The sequence below is a fragment of the Equus quagga genome, chromosome 4, assembly GCF_021613505.1.
Source record: "Equus quagga isolate Etosha38 chromosome 4, UCLA_HA_Equagga_1.0, whole genome shotgun sequence".
NCBI classification, from domain to species: domain Eukaryota; kingdom Metazoa; phylum Chordata; class Mammalia; order Perissodactyla; family Equidae; genus Equus; species Equus quagga.
Window position 1 is genome coordinate 101,276,432 of NC_060270.1, and position 27,025 is coordinate 101,303,456.

Genomic DNA, 27,025 nt, shown 5'->3' on the forward strand with positions numbered 1-27,025 from the left:
CATTTTGCAAACAATTTAAGGGAATCACAGACCACTTCAAGCTCATCGGCTGACCCTACTGGGTCCCTAAATTTATGGGGTTAAGAATCAGCCTTCAGAGTTATGGCACAGAGTGTCAGCCAAATGGAATGAAATTCCGCATGTATTTTAGGGAAACACAGAATGCTCAAGAGAAGAAATCAGGCTTTGAAATGAAATGCTGTCTCCAGTTAGGTATGAAAAATCTATTACCAACACTGGTCTCCTAATTTTCACATTCTATGAAACAATTTTGTGGCCAAAACACTCATTGCTTTTGTAATAAAGAAGGAAAAAGAGGTGGTAGGGAGATGCATTAATAGCCGTATATCTGTAGCAGCATACATTCATATTAATATGCACAACCTTTCATTTGCCTGAGAATAAGCCTACTCGTCTCTGTTTTTAGTAATATACATAAATGGCAGAGGATTCCAAGTTCAGATAGTTAAGAAAGAAGACTACCTTTTAGTATCAGACACAGGAATGGTTAATTAGGGAAAACGCACCAGAGCAGATCTCACTGATAGGCAAGGAAAATGGAGAAATCTGGAGTCCAAAATAATTAAAGAGGCACTAAATGAGTGAACACTATGCCCAGCAGACGGAAGCACCAGCATTAAGTAACAAAACAGTCAGAGAGAAGAGAGAAGAGAAAATGAGTGATAACTCAGGGAAAGGAAAAGAATCTAAAAGCTGAGGAAGGCTCTGAAAGCTACTTTAAAACTTCAGTTTTAGTACCTTTAATCACTTTTCTTTGTTATTCAAAGGTACTTTTATGTTTTTTAGACAGAACCACCTTTAGGATACTGCTTATGTTGACCAATCCATTATTTTAAAAAAGCATAAGGAATATACTCTTATCAGCCAGCTAATCCTGCATATTAATGATGATAACAATCAGAGCTAACATTCATTGAGGGCTAATAATATGCCAGGTGTTACGCTGAGTTCTTTACACAGATAGTCTCATTTAGTTCCTATAACAAACCTATGAGATGGAAACTATTATTATCCCCATTTTAAAGATGAGGAAACTGAGGCTTACTGAAGTAAAATAACACAGTTATTAGATACTGCAGTCCCCTAACCCCAGAAATCAGGGCTACAACATCTAATTCAATCGTTTTAAAAAAAGAATACACAAAAGTTTATCACACATGATCTCAACAGTCAACAAAAGAGAACTATATTCCCACATGTCTGTAACTGAACTCCGTTATGATGCTCCTGTCTGGGCCAAGGCAGTAAGCCTGTTAGAGGCACTCTGATAAAGGAGGAGAAATGCATGTACACCACTGGGGTCATGGAGAATAGGAACTAACCCTGCAATAAAGCCAAATCAATATTATAACAAGGTGCTTAATGAGATCTTGGTTCTAAGTAGGGAATTTCTTTTAAGGTAAGGCCTCCTCACAAAATAACCTAAAGAGCGACTCACTTCCTTCTTTTGGCCTACAATCTCATTGCATTGCTCATTTAACGTTAACCTAATAGAGACACATCTTTATTTGTTAGCATGTTTACTTGCTCTTTTGTTAGTTCCTGATGAATAAACAAAGGCAGGTGTACACCTCTTCTGTTTTTTTTACCTAATGGCAATTCTCCTTAAGTTTCAATTTCTGGGGACACATGGTGTCCACAGCAGGGCCTGTTGTGGAGGAAGTATTTGGGTTCATCCCAATTCTAAAATGCTCTGATTTCAAGGACTGACAACTCACAACCATTTCCCCTTGTTTTACACTCTCCTATACATAAAAGTAAATCACTCTGCCAAATAAAAAGCAGCTTATTCTAAATTGGGTATCCAAGGTGCATAACATCTGACTTAAATTTCATTATAAATGCTCAAAATTTTAAGACACATAAAAATGTAGCAGTGATTCATGGCCGGCAAGTTGTCGCACTCTTGATGAATCCTGAAGGTACAAACCTGGTAGGCAGATACAGGAGACGCAATATAGGGTGTAATAGAAGTTTGAGTGATCATTCGGTTTGTAGCAATACTGTATGGTGAAGGATAAAATCTAGAACAAACAAAAAAGCCTCTATTAAGTAATCCTTTCAATAGAGTAATTCACGGAACAAATGTCTGATATTTTCCACCTTCACATCTTCCCTCAACCCATTATGTATTTATCTTAATGACATACCCATTCTGTATAGCAGCTGTGGTTGGGTCATAAGTAAGTGTCATTCCAGCCTATGGGAAAGAGAAAGAAATAGAAACGTTCATTGGCAAAGGTGTGACTTAAAAATTCCATTTCTTAGAGTCATGGCAACATAAAACAGTGATAATTTGGTAGCATTTGATAAAATTGAGAGTTTCTGTCAGACAAACATAATTACAAACAATACGAGAATAAAGCTGTGGATGTGCACTGTCCCACATGGTAGCCATTAGCCACATGCAGCTCTTCAGACTTAAATGAAAAACTGAGTCCCGCCAGCCTATCAGCTACATGTCAAGTGCTCAAATAGGCACATGCAGCTAGTGGTTATCATTGGGCAGTGCAGATTCTAGAATATTTCTACTAGATGGCACTTGCCTAGACATTCTTGAACCAGTATCTTCCTTTAAAAAAAAAAATTCATTGACAATAAATACGGGGAAATGGAGGTCTGACATTTTTATTAAGAAATTGAGCTCTTTTTCTTTTTAAAAGAACAAAGAATTAGGCAAAAACACTCAACAGCAAATATACTACTTATTTTAATAATGTTATTTACGGTGATTTCTGAACAACTATAAAGGAAACCCTCTCGAAGAAACCATGACACACACAGACAAAAAACAACATGCACACACTTCTTATAGCAATTTAAAATGCTCTTTTACTTTAAATGTAGTTAACTAGTAAACACAGCTGTTTTCATGTTTATCTGGCAATCTGGAGAATTGCCAGTCTCTTAGCACCATGTCTACTGGGAAGAGTTTTAATCTGACATTATCTGGATTATGAAGTTTCAAATCTGGCACTAATCTCGCAGGCTTTCACGATTAGACACTCACACTGAAGTTTCAGGAAAGGACTTACAAGTCTCACCTCTCCTTCTCTATGCCATGGTCTGCCATTAGGGATGTATTTGTTTGGGTTCTGTCTCTTCTTCTGCCCTCCATCCGCAAACTTACACAACAAGGGTTCTGTAGGAGCTGAATAAACAGGGAGAAATAACATGAAACCAAAATTACATGTGTGTATGGAGGACAAAATGGAACCGAATTTCTTTGTTAACAGGAGCAGTGTTAGTGCTATAAGGGAATGGATAGAATGCTTATTTAAGGCAAAGCTTACTCCAACCCTTCTAAGATTATCCACTAGTGAAAACTACAGTACAGAAAATGTACTAGTTGTTATTTTCAAATCAGAGTGTAATGAGGAGATTTAAAGAGCTAGTCTGCGGAAGTTAAGGAATCCTTTGATTCACTTAAGTGCAGACCCACTTCTCCTCACTCTGGGCCCTCTTGGATTCTGCCTCCACGAACCTTCAAATGTAAATAGGACTGCAGCAGCCTCCCTCCCCCAACTTAAAAATGCTTCCATGGCTTCCCACTGTAAATCCTCCGAGAGGCCTTCACTTCCTGGGTAGAAAACAAGTTCCCCTTTACACTGCTCACACTGTATTTTTATTTACAGCATTGAGAACAATGTGCGAGTGTGGTGATCTGTTGGGCCCTCCAGAGTGTAAGCTCCATGGGGGCAGTGACATCTGTCTTGTTTATCATGCTGTAGGCGCTTGTGACATCTTGGTTGAATCAATGAATGAAAACAAAGAGGTCTCATCTGTTTATTTTTAGGATACAGCATTGAGGAGAGCTGTTGCGAGAAAGCTGAGAACACCTGTCCACTCGATTTAAAGATTTTTCTGTGCCTTCTGCCACCCTATGTGGTGTTGCTTTACTATATATCCATGTTATAGAATGATCTGCAGAACAACTCAAGAAACTAACATAGAAAAGGAAAAGACGCAGAGACTATCTTACAGGGATACATATTCATTAGTTGAAAAAAAAAAGAAAAATTAAAAACAAAAGTCAAACCATAGTAGGCCACCCATGGCTTTTCCTTTTCTTTGCTTTTCTATAATGGAAATAGCAGTGTATTCCTGAAAGTTGTGCATGTTTCTGTATGTTTCCACTTAATGCAATAAAAGCAATCACACCTTCCTGTCTGGTTCTCACATTCTGTCCTTTGTCTACGGTAGAACTGTGATTACTACTTTCAAGTTCTGTTTCAAAGTTAAATAAGCATGAAGGGAAAAATATTACTTGTGGAAAATTTACTCCTTTCTTCTTTGCCTCTTATTATCCTAATTCATCTCTTATTTTATATCACTATTACCCACCCACTAATGACAGGGTGGAAGCAACAGCGCCTCTCAACACTTCTCTGCCAAAAAACAGAACACAACATAAAACCCAACTGCAATTCCTTCTCGGTGAGCTGTCTACGCTGTTGTCTGGCGCTCCTGTCTCCTCTCCCTGGTGTGAACCACTCCAGAGGGACAGCTGGAATGGGCACTCCCTTCTGAATGGCAAGTGCACTACAGTAGGAGGAGACGAAACTGTGAGGTGCTAGTGAGAACACCAGCAAGTCTGGGCCCTATGCTCCACAAAGGGCACCTTTGTTTACCTTCTGACTCCACCCCCAGGCTTTCCCCGAACAAGGAACTTCCATTTAAGGCAAACTGGGTGTGATGCAAGATGGACAGGGGCCAAATCCTAGACCGCAGATGAACTGCACTCTTTGTCTTTTCAGAAAAAGGTAACTGACTTTTGGAAATTTCTACCTTCACCCACAATCACAGAAGGTAAAGTAAACGGATGCAATGAAGCAAAAGAGGTTTCTAATCACAGATGCCTTTCATTCTACAACTGGGCCATTTAGGGAGAGATGGAAACGAGGGCGAGAGAACACAGCGTTCACACAGGAGGGGAGAAAGTGCAAACCCTCCTGAGAGTGAGGAGAGTGTCTGTCTGCTGTGGCCGGGGATGCACCACCTTGATTTCTAAGGACAAATCGAGAACTCTGACAGAGATGCAAGATCTCACTCTCCACAGATCTAGAAAGGTTCTTACTACATCGAATGTTTTCTCCACTGACATCTGAGGTTTCAGGATTTTGCCTCCCCATAACCTCATAGGGCAAGAGAGAGTACAATAAACTGATGTTGGCCCTTTGTGGGACTTCACTTGGAGGAGACATTTTTATCTGGCGGCCTTCTAAAGACTAGCTCCTGGACTGAAATCCAACTTTTTTTTTAACAAAGAGTTTACTTGGCACAGTGAGTAATGCAAACGGACCATCTTCCTTCATGGGCATCACTTCTTCCAGAGAAAGAAGGCAACCAGATTGGGCTGATTCCAGAAGTTCACTACGGGCAGGTGTGAACGAAAGCAGTTAGGGAGCAATTCCTGGCGGGTGCCAAAGCTCCACATCTGCAGAAAGGCCAAGTGTTCCTGTATCTGTGGTAAGGTGCTTCCAACACATTTCGTTCATCTCAACTACGCTCTGTCGAAGAAAAAGCAATCTCACGCAACAAAAAACCCTGCTGAAGATGTATAATGATGAGGTAAACGTTAGGTGAGCAATGACATGTTTGCAAATATATCATTTAAACTGAAACAAAGGGAACAGGATATAGTTGCATCTTTCCAAAATGAATTCTATTTACCACATGATTTTGTGCTGTCATTAAGATATTTTTCCCCCTCTACAAGCAAAAAGGTAAGTAGCTAAAACAGTTTTTATCCTGGCAGGTGTCTCATACCTCAGGAAAGCAAACTTCCTATTTTAAAATAAGAATTATAACCAGTAGAAACCACACATTTTTAAAATAGTTGTTGGCCCCTTGTTTCAGGGAAACATTTTTAAAATAGTTGTTTCAGTTCACAGTATTCCATGTGAAGCAACATAAAATTCTAATGGCTTCTTTCTTCTATTAAAATTCCCTTTGGTCTATTTAGTGCTGAAATTTTTATTGAGTACCTACTATGTGCAAGGTACAGTGTTAAGAACTAGGGATACAGTGGTGGATAAAATACGGTCTCCTTTTTTTTTTTTTTTTTTACAAAATCATTCTGGTTTATTTTTATTTTTTCATTTTCTTTAAGGTATGCTTTTTGGTGAAGAAGAGTGGCCATGAGCTAACATCTGTTGCCAATCTTTCTCTTTTTAATTTTTTTTCTTTTCCCTGTCCAGAGCCCCAGTACATAGTTGTATATCCTAGTTCTAAGCTCTTCTATGCGGGATGCTGCCACAGTATGGCTTGATGAGCAGTGTGTAGGTCTGAACCAGCAAACCCTGAGCTGCTGAAGCAGAGCGCGTGAACTTAACCACTATGCCACCAAGGCTGGCTCCTAAAATAGGCTCTTACCTCATAGGGTTTGCAGTCTAATGGGGACAAGAGTGCACCCAATCTTATGAAAACTCATTTAGCCATTTGTGGGACACAGCACTGTTTTCAGAGATGTTTGTTTTTAATAAAAATGCCACCCAGAAGTGAAATACTTCTGATACAGGAACAGCATATTTCTCTTACAGCTGCTGCTCTCTATACTTGGATGACATTATGAGAAACAGCTTATCCCTATAAGTTCTTGATTTCTTATTTATTACAAAGATTACACCATGTGCTCCAGGAAAGCAACTATGTGATGATTTCTTTAAGACATTTATGTTACCATTAAGCTAAGGAAGGGTTAGATGATTTCAGATTTCTGAACAGAAAAACAAACACACACACACACTCAGATCTGTGTCATGGCCCACTTGTTTTTAGTGTGTGCGCTCGTTTCAAAATGAGAGACCTTTACTTGACTGGTATATCCTGTGGCTTATTCCAAACCAGGCGATAGTCTCTAGTTTGTGTTTTGGAGCCTAATGCACAGTTTCTGGGTTGAAGATTGGGAAACCCTACATGACGTCACATTGCTCTACAGAACAGACCCTTCAGGTGACCTCCTTGATAGTTTTTTTTTAGAAAGGGGGTATTGAGGAGGACCGACATGCAGAAAAGGAAGGCCATGAATATCAGTAAGATGACTATGATCCACAGGTAAGTTTGGGCAAATTAACTTTAAAAAATTATCCTCTACGTGGTCAATTTTTTCTATTAGCAACTCTTTACCTTATTGTGCAAAACTATTAATTGCAAAGAGTTCTAACAAACGATTTGTGATTTCAGATATATTCCTGTATTAAATGGATACAAAAGTCATATAAAATTACCCCAATCAATTGATTTTGCCAAATATGCAGAGTATTCTAGGCTGAATTTCTCCTTAATTAATAACAAGTCTTTTGGGTTTGTAAAGGGTACACGTGGGATGTCTTGTGAGATCTCTCAGGTTAGATTCTCTTCCTTGTTATTTTCTTGTTCATCAGAATCAACAGGAACGCGGACTTCCAAAAGTTTGACCACTGTACTATTACCTCCAGCAGGCAACACCACAAATGCAAACACTGGTCTAATACTTTTTGGTGCCTCTTAGAGCCATCTAAGGCCACTGCATCACTCGATTCTCCAGTGTCCTCAACAGGGCTTTATGGGTGGGATGATGTTTTACAATGCCCGACTTTGAGGCACTAATCATCCCTCCTAAGTGCCAGATGGGTGATGCCCATCATGACTCAATGCACATCTCTACCAAGCAGCTTCCTTACTCATCTTCTGAAGCTCAAACTCTACTGTAATTGAGGCTCAAATGTGGCCTTGATGGCCACACTATAAATCACTTCTAGAATGCCTGCTTTGACTAAGCCCTGTAGATCATGACGTGAGCTCCAGGAGTCCTCCTCACACTTCTAATCAAGTGGCTCAGAAGACTCAGATTTCTCTGTAGCGTGGACCTTTTCTTCACTATGTTCTAACAGCTGGAGAAAATGCTACATCTAAATGTCCATTTTTCTAGTTACACAGTATGTTACCCCAATCAACATTCTGTAAAATGTGAACTACTCTCGACAGAAGCTTTTCCATCACTTGTGGACAACTAGCCCACTCACAACTATAATTAGCTAGCTTTCTGATAATGTTGCCTACTTTCAAAATTCCTCAATTAACAACATGCAAGGAACTACCTGGGGCTCTTCTTTTAAAAATTTCAACCTAAGATTGAATAGATATTATCCATTTTTCTATGTGTACAAGATCGTTTCCTGTTTTAGCCCCCTCTTCATTTCTAACCAAATCCTGCTGTCCTGCTCGACCACAGCCCAGACTTACAGCTGCTCTCCACAGCCCCTGGCCTCCTACGCCTGCGGTTAGGTCCTCGTCTCTCCTCCTTTCCTGACTCTTATATAGTGGTGCCATCTCCCACTTAGCTTTACCTTTCAGTAAAATAACGATTTAACAACATTAAAGTCAGGTTGAATGGAAAAGGAAAATGCAGTACTTCCCCCTATCACTCCAACATCAATATTTTAATATTCTACATTTACTACTTTTCTATATTTATTTTTCATATTTGCAATGATAGGTCCTTTCCTTCTACCATTTACATTGTGCACTTTTCCCCACCTTGTTATAGAATCATTTAAGAAAAAATGGTTACATAATGTTCTATTTGAAAAGGGATCATGTATAGTTTCTTTGTTATTACAACTAACATTGTATGAACATCTATGTGTGTATCTCATTTATCTCTCCAATCCCAGTGCCAAATGCTGTACTGGTGGTCAGATTCTATGGTCAGAACACCGGCTTTAGATTAGTCTCCCCGAGATTGAAATTTGGCTTTGCCAGTTACTAGCTAGTGACTCTGGGTAAGTTACTCAATCTCTCTGGTTTCATAATCTGTGAAATGGGAACAGTAATAGTACTCACTTCAAAGGATCATTATAATTAACATATAAAGTACTTAGAACAGCTCTTATTAACCATTGTTATTACCATGACAACAGAAGGAGCTCAAAATTTTAATTTATGGCTCCTCCTCTTGCCTTTGAATTATTAAGATAAATTCTCAAGAGAGGGACTTCTGGTTCAAAAGTTATAAACATTTTTAGGGACTGGCCTGTTTCCATGGGATTTGATTCTGTGAGATTTAACGAGCTGGTTAGGACAGCTGCCTTGGCTTCACATAAATGTTCAAGTTGTAGTTAAGGCTGAAGTTACTGGCAAATGCCTTTTAGAAAACTGTTTCATAGTAACACCTACATCTTCCACCCAAGATCCTGATGCTTTAATAAAATCTTACTCCATCACTGTTTCTCCCTGACAGAACCTGATAAAGTAAAGGTGTAAAACTAATCTGAGGGCCCTGCTGTAGGCTAGGTATGATTGAGGGTGATAATAATTGTCCAAAGGCAGCCCCATTAAGCCTGGCGTGGCCCTCGGGCATCTTCTGCTAAATTACTGGCACATTTCTAGTTGGGGTCCCTTGACACTTTTTACAAACTAGACTTCTTTCTCCTTAATGGAGAATGAGTTTGAGTTTTGCATCTGCAAGACAGCCCTCACCCACTGGCCACCCAGGACTGTTCCAACACTTTTGCTTTCATGGCAATGATTTCTCACAGAGTGCAGCCCTTGGAGAGGACATCTCAATATGATGTGCATTTAGACTCTGCTCTCTTGTACATGCTGGGTTGGGGGGACGTCAGCAGACCACAATTCCAAAGGTATGATCCCACTGTCCTAAAGGTACCATGAGCAGTGCACATGACTTCAAGTGTTTCTTTTGTCCTAGAGCTGCCAAAATGTTCTGTTTTTACAGAGTAACAATGCTTAAGACAAATATTCAGGGACCAAAATGGGCAATAAAAACCCTTGAAAGATTTCCAGCCTTTTTACTGGAGTCATAATTTTTCCTCTAAACGTTACCTTTTCTGCCTCCTGGCATAGGACAACGTCCTAATAATACCAACTCTACCCAGGGAGTAAGGAAATGTGGGGAAGAGCAGTTCTGAAGCCCTGCTGGGCACATAACCCAATCTGAAAAGTCAGGGTAACACAGAAAGCAGATGTACAACAAGCCGAGGTCTTTGAATGGAGTCAGCCAGCAGTCACATACGCACCTCGTTGGAGCTCCTCCATGACACAGACGAAGCTCTGGGCGATGTGGCAGAACGATGCCAGCACAGTGCTGAGGATCTAACACATATCCAGTGACTAGACACATTTCTTTTTTTTTTTTTTTTTTTTTAATTCTCTGTCCTTAGCACACAGGGACTTATTCAGACTCTATTAATGTCATGGAGAGGTCCAGAAAGAGAGATGGGTGATCACATTGCCTCCTGCAGCATTAAACACGTGTGACCTTTATCATGGGGGGTGTGTGTGTCGCCCACAAAGGCAAAAACAGCAGGCGCAGGGCAAGCAGCTCCAGGAGAGTTCCAGCTCACATGCCATGTGCATTAGTCTTCTCAGAGACTGCACTTTCTTCCAGGAAGGTACTGCAGCAGCATTTTTTAGACAAATCCCTGAATCACGACCGCAAGTGACAGTGTTTTTGTCTCAGGCATGTCTCCTAATTTGGACATCAGTTATACGTAACTAAAACTTCCCATCCCTTGTTTCTAACATTCACAATGTGGGAAACCACCACCATACTATTTCTCCATAATGGAATTTTTATCTAGCAAATATTAACTAGATATTTTAAACCTCTATGGAATTCACCTAGATCATCTCACAAAGAAGTCATTGGTTCTTTTACCCTGGGTAGGGACCTTCCAAGCAAATCTGACTTACTGCAAACCAGCCAGCACTCAAAACCAATATAGATCCAAATAACAGACAATGCTTCAACATTTACGGGGAACAGTGAGAGACTGGGTAGGGAATGACACAAGGAAAGACCTTAAGAACAATTATTTTTTTCAACACAAACTCTGAAGAGTTTAAAGAAGAATTTGATATAAGAAAAGATAAAGTCTCTCTAAAATATGGTAACATCAGACACAAAAGCATGAGATTTTTAAAAAGCAATTTCAGAAAACAGACTGCATTAAAAATTGTGACGTGGACTTTTATACAACTATAAACATGTACTACATTATGTACCATATTCCAGCCCAGGTTGGAGTCTGTCTGGCGTGGGGGAACCCAGCCACATCACCCTGGTATGAAAAGAGTGTGTTGGCAGGAGGATGGGTGGCATTTGAGAAGCGTCACCTCACGTGCATAGCTGACTTCCTTCTGCTTTTCCAAATAGAGACTTTCTTAAGAGAGTCACGGTTAAGATGAGTTCACTGTCCAGTTTGTTAATTTTCAGAAACAGGCTTTTGGAAACTGTGTTTAACATGGGTTTCTTTTCTGTACTTGGCTCCAATGTCACAGGCAAATTGCCAGTCGTGCAAGAATCTGAGTACTCTGACAGAAACCATCCTGGATAATTCTGCTTATGCCAGCTAAACAACTTGCATCATTAAATAAACCATCCTCTGACTGTATTTATGAAATGTTATGTCTGCCTAGCAATGAGCCTACATTATTTAAACATTAAAGTGGAGGCTCATTCAATTTACCCTTGCCTGACAATATTTTCGTTTTTCATCTGGTTCTGCTGAAAAGAATCATATGCACTCCACGGAGAAACCCATGCTATGGAGTAGTCATTCAAGCTATAGAAGGGAGAGAGCAGCATCTAATAAACAGACTGATAGTCAAAGATAATTCTCCTATTATGTGTACAAAAACAAGGGAAAAAATCCAGAGAAGTTGAAAACTGTTTCAAATTCTGTTGTGGGTTCTCCTATTTACTGGGGACTTGTTCTGGGCAAAAGTTGAGTTCACTGAACAGCATGCTTTCAAGTCCTGCACTGGACAGTTTAAGCTCCTGCCTAAAGAGAGGTGAACCACGCCTACGTGCAAAAGGGTATCCAAAAAGGCCCTCAAAATAGCCATGATTATTGGTAGGAACTCTACATGAAAAATGCTCTTGGAAACCACTTGGTAACTTCTGCTGGTCCAGGGCGATGCACAGGCTTTCTGCGCCTACCACAAGATTAAAAACAAAACACAGCCCCTGTTGCCAAAGATCATTAAATATTAGAAAATGGCATAAAATTAAGTTCTGATTCAGAACAAAGAGAAGAGTCTAACTGCATGGCTGCTCCTTCAACAGCGATGCTCTCAATGTAGAAGGAACCTGTCTGTTTTTTGTGCCCCATTTGACACTTGGCACAACTTGGAAGAAACTATTCTCTACTAGTTGCAAAGATGCAGAAAATCCTACAATCATTTACATGTGGTTTGGAAATCAAGGTCTTTTTGTTTCCTTGAATGGGTATGACCAATAGTCTTCAAACCCACTTCGAAAGAAATAGATGACACAACTATGAAGTCATTTGGCGAAAAAAGCAAACTGTCCAACAACCTCCATGTGTGACACCCTGGATTTCATTCAAGGAACTGGCAGATCTTATCTCAGACTGATACAGCATCAAAACAAACGTGTGCTGGGATGTTTTTCCTTCTTGAACTTTCCTTGTTGCACCCAACAATGAGCTGAGAGAGTAAAGAAGTCACAGGTTGGGGACAGCCCTGTGGTGCAGCGGTTAAGTGCACACATTCCGCTTCAGTGGCCCGGGGTTCGCTGGTTCGGATCCTGGGTGCAGACATGGCACCACTTGGCAAGCCATGCTGTGATAGGCATCCCACATATAAAGTAGAGGAAGATGGGCATGGATGTCAGCTCAGGGCGAGTCTTCCTCAGCAAAAAGAGGAGGATTGGCAGCAGATGTTAGCTCAGGGCTAATCTTCCTCAAAAAAATAAAAAAATAAAAAAAAAAGGTCACAGGTGGGTGGATGAGCAGCCCTTCAAATGGACTAATACTCCAGGGTCCTGACTAGGCAAAAGATGGCACAGGGAAGCGAAGAGGACACCAGACGTCAGCTGTGCACGGGGCTAAATTCCCATGTATGAAATCTCTCCTTTGTCTTTACTTGGTTGGAGGGTAAAAACACTTCCTTTTCTTTTTCTTTCAACTCAAGTGTTGTTGATGGGAAAACAAAACTAACTTAAAAAACAAAGAAGCAGCTCTTTCACAAGGCTGAGTTCCTTGGAGTAGTGTACTTCCAGGTCTTACGTTTTAGGCTCCAATCTCGTGCCTGTAGGCAGTTCAAGTTCACATACAGCCATGCCAACCGTATGCTGTCAGGTTTTAGTATTACAAGATGAAGGGTAGTCTGTGGTATTGCACATACTTACAAATAGGTTCTCTATGAAGTGAGACTCAATTGATGCAGAAAATTAAAGTGCTGGGGCCGGCCCCGTGGCTGAGTGGTTAAGTTCACGCGCTCTGCTTTGGCGGCCCGGGGTTTTGCCACTTCGGATCCTGGGCGCAGACATGGCACCGCTCATCAAGCCACACTGAGGCGGCATCCCACATGCCGCAACTAGAAGGACCCACAGCTAAAAATGCACAACTATGTACCAGGGGGCTTTGGGGAGAAAAAGGAAAAAATAAAATCTTTAAAAAAAAAAAAAAAGAAAGAAAATTAAAGTGAATCCCTAGTCATAATCATCAGCCACCCAGTTAAAGCTGGAACCTCGGAGCTATAGAAAAATAAATACTGAACACTAGTTACACATGCACAGCTAGCATATGGGGGAAAAACTGAAATGTCTTCTTGTTTGTGGTCAACCACTAGCATGCTGGCTTATAAACAGGTAGCACTGTCTTGGTGAACAGTGTAGTGAAATTCACATAAAATCAACAAACATTTACTCTTGCTTAGTACGGTTTGAGTACTGTGCTTGGCATGAAAACAGTATGATGAGAAAACAGTTCCTGCCTTCGAGGAGCTTACAGTTTAGTGGACTGACAAGTAAACACATTAAATGCTGTGACACAGATGGGTGTCCTCAGGGTGCTGTGCAAACTGAAGGTAACCCAACTGGATCAGAGGAGGCCCTTGCAGGGGGAGGCAAGCCTTGAACAGAGTCTTGCAAGGTGAGGAGGCCACCCAGGTTAAAGAGAACTGGAGAGATCCAAGAAACTGGAAACCATGTGAGAGAAAGCAGAGAGAAATGAAGCAGCGTGTGTGCGGAATACCATTTGTAGCTTAGCACTGGAGGAAGATAAAGAGTAAGGCAAGGAACAGAAGGAGACAGGACTGAAGAAGTGGGCAAGAGTCCTGTCACCTCCAGCCTTCAATGTCATTCTAGGTCCCGGGTCTTCTCTTCTGGGGGAAGATGAATTTGTTAGCAGTAAAGTGACACAGAGGCCCACATTTTATCTAAATCTCTTTGGCTGCAGTCAGGGACAATATCTGAGAAAGGAAAGACTAGAGACAGGGCTGGCAATGAGGAGGCCACTATAATGGCCTAGGTGAGAGATAAGGGGTTAAACTAGGCCATGGTAGGAGGGCTGGAGGAGAGAGGAGAGATTCTAGAAATAACTGGGAAGAGAAATACAAGGACTTGAATGACTATGTGTGAGTGATGACGGACGGAGGGGGAGAGGGGAGCCCAGGATGATTGAGTCCTAGGGTCCCAGCTTGGGTACCCTGGGTGGATACTGGTTATACTAACCAAGATAAGGAAAATAGGAAGAGGAGCAGGATTAGATGGGAAGGGGAACCAGTTGAGTTTTGGAGTAGATGAATGTAAGGTGACTGAGGCCAGGCAACCTGAAACTCAGGGGAAAAGCTGGGAAGAGAGAGAAATGTTTGAGAGCTGTCTGAATTAAGTAATAGTTGAAATATTGAGAGTGAATGAAATCAATCATGAGCCAAAAATGGAATTCAGGGAAACAATAATAATTAAAGAGCAGATAGAAGAAACAAGCCCACAAAAAAGTAATTAATACAAGATGGGAAGAAAATAGAGAAAGAGGTGAAACAGAGACGAGGACACATTTCAAGCCTGAGTGAGAGACAAGCAATGCCACATACAGCAGGCAGACAGAGCATAAAAAAGACAGGAAAGTCTCCAAATTTGATAATCAGAAGGTAAGTGTTAAGGGTTGAATTGTATCTCTCTCACACACACACACAGTGACCCTATTTAGAGACAGGGTCTTTAAAGTTAAAATGAAGTCATTAGGGTGGGCCCTAATACAAGGACTGGTGTCCTTATAAAAAGGGGACATTTGGACAGAGAGAGAAACACACAGAGGAAAGATAATGTGAAGTTACAGGGAGAAGACAGCCATCTAAAAGCCAAGAAGGGGGACCTAGAACAGATTCTCCTTCACAGCCCTCAGACGGAGCCAATCCTGCTGACATCTTAATCTTGGACTTCTAGCCTTCAGAATGATGACACGACACATTCTATTGTTGAAGCCACCTAGTTTGTGGTGTTTTGTCACAGCAGCCCTAGCAGACTCATACAGTGAATTCACCACGAGGACTTTCAGTTGCACCCTAGCAGAAGAAGTCAGATTAGAGAGAGCCAACGTGTGAATGGGCACTGAGGAAGTGGAGACTACACTTTTAAAAGATTTACGTGAGGAGCTAAAGAGTGCTTAATTTAATTTAGTGTCAAGATCACAGAGACCTGAATAATCTCAAACACAAATGGATAGATTTTTTTACAAAATTATATATTACAATTTATTGGCATAATGTTGTTCATAGTTTTGTTCACATATTCTGTGATTTTAAGAATGTCTATTGTAGTTACGTTCACAATTTTTGTTCCTAGTGTTGTTTATGCATTTTCTCCCATTTATCTATCAATTAATCTTGCCAGAGATCTGTTATTAGTTGAAAATAAAGGTTTTTGGTTTTGTTGAAAAAAAAAATAAAAGCAAAAGACATTGAAATTATAGGAGAGGGAGGGAATAAGTGGCAGAGCAAGGTTCCAGTGGGGTGGGATCAAGAGCCTGGCTTTGAACCCCTTGTCCTGGAGACTTCTGGGAAGGAGAGAAGCAAGAACGGGTGTGGGTGTAGGTCTCCTTGCTGGAAGGAAGCAGGAAGTTGACGATGGCGTGTTCATTTGGTGATCCCAATTTTATTCATCAAGTAGGAAGTGAAGTCATCTGCTTAGAGTCGGGAGTCAGGGGTGAGGGAGGGGACTGAGCAGGATGGTGAAAACTGACAAGAATTACGCTAGGGAAGGGTGAGAAAGCTGAGTGAGGATCAGTGATACTGAGGGTCTGGTCAAGCTGGAGACAGCCTTTACCTGCCTGGATGTAACAGGAGCAGTGAGGGTGGACGGCTGTAGGATTAATCCAGGCTCAGGGTTCTGCTAGGCAGGTGTGACCAAAGGATAGAGTACAAGGAAACTGAGTATGCTGCTAAATAAATGGTTTTAGTGGGAAAAATGGAGACCAGATTTGGTAGGGATAGGAAAGAGGTAAAGAAGGACCAATGAAGAGTAAAAATGGAAGGATCCCTTTGTATTTCACATCAGGTTTTGTAGGAGTTAGAGCGAGTGTGAGGGTGGAACGAGAAGCTCCTGAAGTGCAGTGTTCTTGGTCTTGACAACACAAGGCAGAACAACGGGAGGAAGTGGACAGAAAGGCCGTAGGAGGTGAGGCCCAGGCATTCTAAGGAGGGAGGGGTAGCACTTGTTGAAATCTTCCAGAACAAAGGCAGGAGCTGTGGTGGAAAGTACCACAGTCCCCAACGGATGTGACTGAAGGACAGAAGATTTATTGAGGATGGTGATAAGGTGGCTTAGAGGATGGCTTAAGCATCCAAGTAGAGGTTTCTGAACGCTTTACAAGTCAGACAGCTCTGCACCATGGGTCTGCTTCCACTCATATTTAAACACCCAATGTTTGGGGAGAGGTGAGTTTTTGAGTCTTTAAGTCTTATTTGGAGATGCAAAGAAAAAATTTTAAAGAGCTAACTGAAGGGTTTTTATTCTTGACCTAAGAATCATCAAGTGCTAAAATTATATTCACCATATATAAAAGACTACTGATAAAATTTTAGACAAACAACATACCAGAAACTCCGGGTGGTGTCTTAATGAATTTTCCATTAAAATGACCAATAACAGCTTCACACTTTTCTGTTGATTCCATCCTATTTAAAAAAAACAGAAGACAAATATTTAGAGATGTCTCAGTTTTCATCTTATTCTGTGCAATGTGAACACATTCTTATAGGCTTACTGGATACAAATGAAATCTATCAAAAATGTGAATAAGGAAAAGTAGGTTTATCCTATCTTTTATCTTATTGTTGTTTGTGTACTTCTTTGGTAAAATGAAAATTGATAACCACAGAGTACATTCTGAATCAAAAAAGAAATAGATTATATTGAAGTGTTCACTATTGAGCATATCAAATGTACAATTTTTTTTCTACTTGTTGGAAAATGGACAGTCGATAAGCAATAGCTTTGTTAGTCATGGTATTGAATTAAAAACAAAAATACCAGTTTAAAATACTCAGGATTTACTGCTGGTAGACTACTGGTCATTGAAAGATGGTCTTTCCTTTCACATATTCACAAAATGACAGGGTCAAAAGTCATGATAAGAACTAGTGCAAATCAGAGTGTGCCTTATATGTGTTTCACATTTAAAATTGAATTAGTGAAGTTAACTATTTACCTTCTTTGTCATCTTGGCTTTGGAGGAGTAATTAAAGGAAAAAGCCTAACTCTACAGCTCATTCTACATCTGCAGGTGGCTAAAAACATTCGAGAAACATTTCAGGGGAATTAAATTATTTTGACTTCTTTTTCTTTTTTTTTTAACAATTTTTTTTTTATTTTTGAGGAAGATTAGCCCTGAGCTAACATCTGCCGCCAATCCTCCTCTTTTTTTTTCTGAGGAAGACTGGCCCTGAGCTAACATCCGTGCCCATCTTCCTCTACTTTATGTGGACGCCTGCCACAGCATGGCTTCACAAGTGGTGCGTAGGTCTGAACCTGGGATCTGAATTGGTGAATCCCAGGCCGCCAAAGCAGAAATGTGTGAACTTAACGGTGGCACCACCGGGCCGACCCCAACTTATTTTTCTTTAATGGAAGAAATATTCCATAATCCAATCAAATGTGCTACACTCCTGGACTACCCAGAGACTTACATCTTGGTTTCAATGGGTAGTGATAGTGTTAAAAAGCAACTGAATTTAACTGGGTTCTGACTTTGGACGTAGAACTGAAACTACTTGATCTGCTTTCAGAAGAACACCCACAGAGGTGACAATTTTGAGGTGACCATCTTTTCATTGTTTCATCTGGATCCTTTGTTTTTTGGAGGAAGATTAGCCCTGAGCTAACATCTGTCACAAATCCTCCTCTTTCTGCTGAGGAAGAGTGACCCTGAGCTAACATCTGTGCCCATCTTCCCCCACTTTGTATATGGGATGCCTGCCACAGCATAGCTTGATGAGCAGTGCATGGGTTCACACCCAGGATCCAAACTGGCGGACCCTGGGCCACCAAAGTGTGCAGAACGTGAACTTAACCGCGATGCCACCAGGCGAGCCCCTCATCTTGATCCGTTCAACTAATGAAGTATACTCTGGAGACGCTAGCCTTGGTGACTTTCTACCTGTAGAATATTTTAGTTAATTATAAAATTATCTTGCTAACAGAAAGAACTAAAAGCCAGAAGAATGAGTACCAGACCTTGCTTCATTAGTTGGCAGTCTGGTGACAGTGGAAAAGTCCCATCTTTGCCTCAATTTTCTTATATGTAAATAGTGAACAAAGCTTGCTTTGTTATCTCATAGGTCTGTGTTTGATGTGATTATCATCAAATAGGATAACGTAAAAAGGTCAGCAATTTTTCCTTCAAAATCAAAGTCAATACTTTACATATCTGTTACTGCACAGTATTAATAGGTTCTTAAATAATGTAAAATCAGTTTTTGTGCATGGGTTTTTGGATTAGAACTATGTCAAAAATCAAAGCTCCTTCTGTGTAAGATTTTTCCTTTAGAAACCAAATTGCTCATTACACTGGAGTATCCTTTCTGGGGAGAAAGGGATAAAAATAAGACGGAAGGAGTGAGGGCACTTCCGATATCTGTAACTTTTGACTTCTTAAAAAAAGAATCTGAAACAAAATTATAAAATGCTACAATCAGTATAGCAACTGGTGGTTAGATGGGCGTCTTCCTTTCCGGATGTTTGAAATAATCTCATTCATTGACTTTATCAATGATGATTCAAACTCCCATCTAATGCCAAAAAAAATACCAATCTATTTAGGAACCTGAGATCTTTATTTTTAAGAAGTTATAGGCATCCTGATCTAATTAATCAAAATATTAGGGACACACACTTTCAGAATTATCGCTCATCTGATATTTCCTTGCCCTGAGTCACCAAATATTTAGTGTCCTCAGGTTCAAGAATCCTAATGAACTTCTAAAAGATTTGGAAAAATGCAAACCAGTATTTACACATTTAAATTCGTGGTGTAACTGACTCCCATAACCCTGCTTAAATTCTCTCTTCTTGCTCAATTTTTATTTTCCAGGAAACTGAGCAGAGCTGTTGTTGTTGACATAGTAAAGACAGTGCAGCATGCTTACCTAGCAAAGCCAACACCACGACTTGTACCACTGGAATCACGTAGTATCCTCGTAGAAATAACTTGTCCAAATGGTTTGAGCATATTTTCAAGTTCTTGCTCATCCATGGACAACGGCAAATTAGAAATATACAGGTTGGTAGGATCTTGTTCCTGTTGCTAAAACAGAACAGAGAATTGTTCACTAATTCCCCATAGAAGATGAGATATTTGTGTCAACACATCTACTTTTACTTAGCCACTGTCTTTGCTCAGGTCCTTTCAGTAATCCCTAGCAAGATCATGGGAACTATAGAACGCCCAAGTCACCCTGGACACTTGAAAAGAGTGTCTGAAGCCTGGACAATCTGTGCAGGTCAGACTTGTCCCACTGAGCCATTCTTAGCAGATTTGGAAGTGGAACTGCTGGCAGGCACTGCTGAGTTGAAGAGGATGCCTTCATGGAACCACAACTCTCAGCTGTTTGCAGCGTTCCCAAAAATAACCCTCTCCTCCACAGTCCATCTCAGGCACAATATTGCGCAGAAGGCTATTACTGCTGATAACTCAATCCAGAAAAACACAACAGATTCCAGGCCAACCCATCTAAAGTCCAGGGGAGCTTTGCCCAAATTCCCCTCCTCTGCTCCATGGCAGGGTCCTGACTATTTCTGACTTGGGATCACCAATAGGAAAAGGAGAGCTCCTAAATTAACAAAAACAAGAACACTCAAAGCCATATAAAGTGATAAACTCAAGGCAGAGAAAATTTTAGAATCTGGGTAAAGCTGAACTCTAGATGGGGGAGGGAGTTTTGCTAAATTCTTGCTACTCAAACAGCGATCCAGGGGCCAGCAGTGATGGAACCACCTGAAAGCCAATTAGGAATGCAGAAGCCCAGGCCCCATGCAAGACCTACAGCACTAGAAGCTGCGTTTTACCAAGATTTCCAGGTGATTCATATGCATATGAAAGTTCGAGAAGCAATAATCAGATCATTTGTTACTCATCTTTCCTTTGCCGAGATAGAATCAGCTGACACCAAAGATATGCAACTGCATTTTCTGAGAACCAGTAACTGCTATATATATTTATTAAGAGTATGGTGTTAAATCATCAGGGAAAAAGCTTATATGACAAATGGAATATTTTCTGACCAAGTCAAAATTCACCTCTGCAATTGTGAGATTAGGATGGTCAATTAATTTTACAGCAGGCTTTCCTTTGATCTTATTAACCAATTGGATCTTTACATATTGAATTATGCAAGCTTCTAAGTTTTCTTTAATAAGCACTATTAGTAAAGTCATTAATTGATGTTTTAGCCTTAGGCAGCAGGAGAGGATACTCATTATATTTTAGATTTTCAAAATGCACAGTACTTTTTAAAAATATATGTGAAGCATACACATGTTCGAATTGTACAAAGTCTCTACTTCCAACTGTGTCCAGGCATTAATTAAACCTGAAATGAAACCTGCCCTTTCATAAAATCTCCAAGTAAAAGTGAACACTGATCTTTTGTGCTATACTTATGGGCAAGATTTAAACTAACAATCTGGTATCCGAGGGAATGGCAAATACCCTAGTATTCCCAAGAATTAAAGTTATCAAACACTGAGAAATTCTGGGCAAAAAGCACCATCGCTATGGCTTCCTGGTTCCGACAGAAGGCGGCAGCATGTCACCAGGCCAGTCCCAAAGGTATGGAGCAGAGGCTCCCAGCCTGGGTGACTCAAATTCTCGGGGGTGTGTCGGTGTGGGTGGGTCCACGGAAAAAATGAAAAATTTTCAAATGCTCAACAGCAAGCCAAACACTTAACTTCATTAACCCTTCATAGGCTAAACAAAATGGCAACTACCTTTCCTTCTAGCTGAAATTGATGAATTCAGCACGGTACCACTGATTATCTTACGCTGAGCAAAACCTCCTAGTGACAATCACATGAAGTGTATCTTTAATGTATAAAAAGTGGAAGGCAATTTAATAAATCCTAAGGCACTAAAATAATATACAGAATGTTTCAAAATATAGGGAAAGGCAAAATGGTCTTAGGTATTAAAATTTTCATATTCTTCCAAGGTGGGATGAGAGGTAAAATCTTATCTCCTTATTTCCACTTCACTTACTACCTCTGCCCAGTTAACTGCACAGCTCCTTGACCAGCCCTCTGAAGTCAGCTCTAAGTCCCAAGTGCCGGAAGCTTTCCTCGGGTGCGAAAGACTGTATTTATTCCTGTGGAAGTCTGCTCCTAATCGGCTAATGCATGTGGGGTCCTTTCTCTCTGAAGGTGGGTACTGAGGAGCCCTGAAGCCTCATACAGCCAAAGGACATTTACAGTCCATCTCATACGGCCCAGACTCTCCTTACAAAACAACCATGACTCTAGTCCTATCTTCTAGCTGCCAACAGTTAAGTAGGGGAGATAGAAACACCTGTAACGAGTGCTACAATAGAGATGTGTACAAATCACATGAGAGGACAGAGAGGCGCTTATCTTAGGAAGATTAGGGAAGACTTTTCAGACAACATGACATTGAGACTTGAGAAACAAGCACAAGTCACAAGGCTGAACCCAGACTATGAAATGCTAACTAAGAAGTTTGATTTTACTTTGTCAGTCACTGCTGCTTAAACTTTTCCACTTAAGCAATGCTAACAGCAAAGAAAAGGACTATGTATCCTGAAGAGTCTGTAGGCAGAGGCCCAAAAAGTAGCTTGCCAGAGCTGCAAAATTTCCTTAAAGTCTTGTGCTTTACCTTAAAAAAAAAAAGTCACATTAATTTTGCAATCTACTTTCTAAATATTGGAGTTTGCTTTAACACACAAACAGTATTCGTGACCTAAGACTTTCAAGTAATACTGATCCTCCAGGGAGGTAAGCCACGTTTATCCTGTGATTTCATGTACTCTGGTGGATGAGGGGCGAGGAGCACAGTCAGAAAGCTACGCCTGGAAAAATGGGCAGCTTTTGGAGGCATGGAAACAAGAGAGTGATATGATCAAATCTATCTTATTAGATGTCTGAATCATGCTTTGTCAGATTCAGAATAAAGCTGGGAACCCCCTAATTAAAAAGCATTTTTTTGCTCCTTGGACAAAGATATGGCATAAAAAAAAGATGTACATAAGAAACACACAAATATTGTGGGCTTTCTTTTGAAGTTCTTTTTAAGTTATAAAAATCTAAATGACTAATATTTAAGAACGTTCATAGGAGAATTTGTCATATGTGAAGTATTTTTAAAAGGGTTGACAAGGTAGGTACTAAGCACTTTCTAAATCTGTTTTAGTTGCTTATGTTATTAAAATATCAATAAAAATATTATATTCTTTAAAGTCTTGATTCTTGAAAGTTCACCAATGAAGAAAAATACAGTAAGTGCTAAAGTCAGAATCCAGAAAGAAATTGAGCCCTTGACCCATTCTTTGATAAACAGATGGAGCAGACTAACTACAAGTAAACATTTCCTACGATTTTAAGGCATTTGTTTTCAATAGCAACAACTCAGTTAATTAGGTTTCTTCATTGGGTATGACCCTGAGAACTAACGTTATTTATCTTTCTTTTCAAATAGTCAGCTTATCCTAATGCAAACACTGACCACAAAGCTGCAATAATTAAAAAAAAAACCAAAAACCAAGTACAAGAAGAAACTCCAAGCTGGCAGTACTGGCCACAAAAATATCTAATCCCCACAGTGTCCATGCATTCTAATTACCATACATTCATAGTGAATGGTATATATAATACTTGTAGTAAGTGGGGTGGTTCCTGAATGAGGGTAATTTAGTTTCTTTAAAATCAGTGACAACCATAATTCTGTTTTATTACACACAATGCTATGTCTAAAAAAACAATTATTCTGTAAATTATGGGTGGCCAAACATAAAAATGGGGCCAACGGGCCTCTTTTTGTCCCTAGGCATGGAGAGAGATCAATGGCTTCTCTAACAAGTAGAAAACTAGATCCTACATTGGCCGTGAGAGGGATAAATGGCTACTAATGTTCACTTGAGTAGAAAAGCAGGGCTCGGAGGTCCCGCCTAGTGTAAAGCACTCAGTCGTCATCTGAAAGAAATTAACAAAAACCTCCCTGTGCATGTGGAATGGTTCCTAAAATGCAAGAAAGGGACTTGGCAGGAAGACCAGACATCTGTTTTCTCTTGTACTGAATAGGTTCACCAACCAGCAGATAGCTGCTTACGGGCATGCGAATGCAAACTGCTTGAAGCACGGTAGACCTCTGTGTGGAAGGGGGATTAAATTCTTGCTCTACTGACTGCCTGTTTACTGTCAAAAACGTGCAAGCTGACTACCAGGCAAACAACATATGATGACTGCTGACCCCCAGCAGGCCTTAAGCGGTACTGCTGAAAGGCCCACAGAAGTCACTCTATTACAGATATCACCAAGGTTGATCTGAGTTTTATGTCTTTTCAGCTCGTTAACTGAGTTTTTCTCTTCTTTCCATAGATTCTGGTTCTTTTATTTTAAAAATGCACACATCTGAAATGAATGCCAAGTTTAACATAAACAGAAATGGCCTTGAGCCTTTGGGAAAATCTTTTGAAAAGTTTCATCTGAGTACTCTATGGACAGAGCTCAATAAATATAATTTTCAAATGTCTCGTTCTTAATTCTCAATATCCGTCCAATCTGGGAAGAAAGTCTTTCTCTTGCATAACTGGCTTCTTTCATCACCAACAAAACAAACATTTCATATCTACTATATGCCAGGTACCCAGCAAGGCAGTGAAAATTAAAACAGGAATAAGAAACAGTCATTGCTGCCTAATGCTCTCCACTTGCAGTTCTGCAATTCAGTTTTTAGTATCTGTGGAGTCCCTTTTCCACTCAGGTAGCCAACATGTCAAACAGTATTATATTCTCCCCTACCCCTGGACGCCCCTACTAGAATGCCCCTTCGTTTTTTCTGATTGCATAAGAAAGCAAGGCTTTAATACGTGGCAATGTGAATTTTTTTTTTTTAAGATTTTTTTTTATGTTTTCCTTTTTCTCCCCAAAGCCCCCCAGTACATTGTTGTATATTCTTAGTTGTGGGTCCTTCCAGTTGTGGCATGTGGGATGCCGCCTCAGCGTGGCTGGATGAGCGGCACCATGTCCGTGCCCAGGATCCGAACCGACGAAACACTGGGCCACCTGCAGCAGAGCGAGTGGACTTAACCACTCGGCCACAGGGCTGGCCCCAGCAATGTGAATTTTTAAAAGCTTGTAGTACCCTGATTAATTCACTGAGGAAAGTGGACTGTGACAGGTCCCTCATCATTCGAACAGAGAAGCCAGATATAAACTTCTCTTAAAAATTGTCTTCACATGGGGCCAGCCTGGTGGCACAGCGGTTAAGTTTGCTCGTTCCACTTCAGTGGCCCAGGGTTCGCTGCTTTGGATCCTGGATGCGGACATGGCACCGCTCAGCAAGCCATGCTGTGGTAGGCGTCCCACATATAAAGTAGAGGGAGATGGGCACAGATGTTGGCTCAGGGCCAGTCTTCCTCAGCAAAAAAAGGAGGATTGGCAGCAGATGTTAGCTTGGGGCTAATTTTCCTCAAAAAAAAAAAAAAAAAAAAAACTTGTCTGCACAAAAGGTGCATGCCAGGTGCTCCTTTATCTAGATAGCGGTAAAGGGGCTAAGTCAACTCCAGCTACTCAAATCCATGGTTATGGTATGGAACAATGGATGCTCTAGTATTTAAAATACCTTTTGTACCTTTAATAATATAACAAAAAAGAAATCAGGTCCAGGAAACTCAGTCACTCTACAGAGACGTGAAGAAATTCATAAAGTGCAGAATGTTGGCACACTGCCAGCATCTCTGAACCTGCGTACTATTCCTCCCCTACAGATGATGTGGGAAGGGATCATTTTTCCTAGCCAATTTACAGGACCAAGCCTCCTAAGGAGGTCTTTGAACAGTGCTCATTATCAACCCATGGGAAAGCTAGCATTCAAAGCACACTATTGACATGACATGTAGTGCCAATCTATACCCAGGCCAGTTTCGACTAAACGTACTGTAAAGACTTCTTCAAAACAGTGTAGGGGCCGGCCCCGGGGCTGAGTGGTTAAGTTTGCGCGCTCCGCTTCTGTGGCCCAGGGTTTCGCTGGTTTGGATCCTGGGTGCGGACATGGCACCGCTCGTCAGGCCAGGTTGAGGTGGCATCCCATAAGCCACAACTAGAAGGACCCACAACTAAAATACACAACTAGGTACTAGGGGGATTTGGGGAGAAAAAGCAATTTAAAAAATAAACTGTATATTTAATATACTATGCAGCTTAATATCATCAGCACTGAAAAGATGCCTAAGTAAGTGTTCACGGGGCTGCTCTAAATAAGGACTCTGCATTTGTAGTAGGTTGTTAAAACAGGCCTCTTTCTAACTTTGTTTCAGTAGAAGCCACAAAACAATGGGTATCAGGCACTCGCACATTCCAGAATGAAAAACCAGACCACCTAAAGAGAGTCTGCAGAGGAGCTGGCTGAGAGCTGGTTTGGGATGCTCAGCTGACCACCCACCCACCTCCTGCCTGCCTATGAGAGCCTGGAGAGGCTGAGAATCAACATAAGGAGAGAAACGCCGATGTGTTCTGAGTCTCCCCATGTGGGCTGCTTCACTATCACCACCAGGCAAGTAAGAGGGGCTTCAACAGATCACTCAGGAGGCCTGATCTGTGTCCCATGGAGCTTGGTGGATATAACAGATCAACGTCCAACTTAAGCCTGAGGAATCTAAAAGGTAAAAAAGCCTGGCTGAAGGAGCCTAAAGTTGGTTGGGAAGTAACAACTCTTCCACAGACAGTTGGCAAACATACCTTAGATGTGGGCCACACGATGCAGAGCAGGCCCAGGGACGTGCTAATTCTCCCAAGAAAGCTGCCTTGAAGGGCAAGGAGGCCCCAGCAGAAAGGGGCTGAAGACAGACCCTTAGATTATCAGGAGCTGAGGCTAATGGCCTGAGAATAGGTATTCTCTAGCTTCAAGGAACCAGGAAAGATCAACTGGGAGGGGAGGGGAGTGGTGTAAGAGATCTCTGAAAAATTCCCAAAGCATTCCAAGAGGGAAAGCGTCAGCTCTCTGTCTGGCCAGAGAAATCAACACCAGATTACATCATTGTCAGGTCAAGAAGCTTTCCCATCCTTACCACTACTCCAACCCCGGAGGGGTTAGAAACCACGGCTAGCCAGATGATGGAAGAGTGGGAAAAACACAAGTTCAGAAACAGGAAAGAAACTAACCATGCTCCCATCCCACTACGGGCTTACTACTTAGAACAGACGTGAGCTGGGGGAAGGGAGACACTTTAACATTAAAGGATACTCAAAATTTCATCAAATAAACAGGACTGGACATTTAGATTACAGGTATCACACACCTAACATCAGTAATGTGTTCTTGAAAATCAGAATTCAGCATCAAAATGTTAACCAGAAGTTTATTTCCTATTATTTCAAATAAAAAAAATTATAATGTATTACACATTAATCACAACCCCAAATTTCCTAAAATGTAACTAAATATATTTGTTACATATCTGTAGGTGTGTATATGTGTGTGTATACGCACACATAATAGATGGTTATCTTGGGATGTAAACCTTTAAAACA

At 40.8% G+C, this 27,025-nt stretch overlaps 1 protein-coding gene across 7 annotated transcripts in view; it reads right to left on the minus strand.

Annotated features, from left to right (window-relative positions):
* The window catches only part of RBMS1 (RNA binding motif single stranded interacting protein 1), a 206,894-nt gene that overhangs the window by 10,738 nt on the left and 169,131 nt on the right, over positions 1-27,025 (minus strand). For 5 of the 7 annotated variants that reach the window (XM_046658241.1, XM_046658240.1, XM_046658245.1 and 2 more), the window contains exons 5-9: positions 19,417-19,574; positions 16,868-16,947; positions 3,057-3,172; positions 2,172-2,221; positions 1,952-2,045 (exon numbers count right to left, since the gene is read on the minus strand). In XM_046658241.1, the coding sequence (XP_046514197.1) occupies positions 1,952-2,045; positions 2,172-2,221; positions 3,057-3,172; positions 16,868-16,947; positions 19,417-19,574 (498 nt within the window). The remainder of the gene's footprint in view (positions 1-1,951; positions 2,046-2,171; positions 2,222-3,056; positions 3,173-16,867; positions 16,948-19,416; positions 19,575-27,025) is intronic. The other 2 variants (XM_046658243.1, XM_046658246.1) reach the window with 1 other exon arrangement.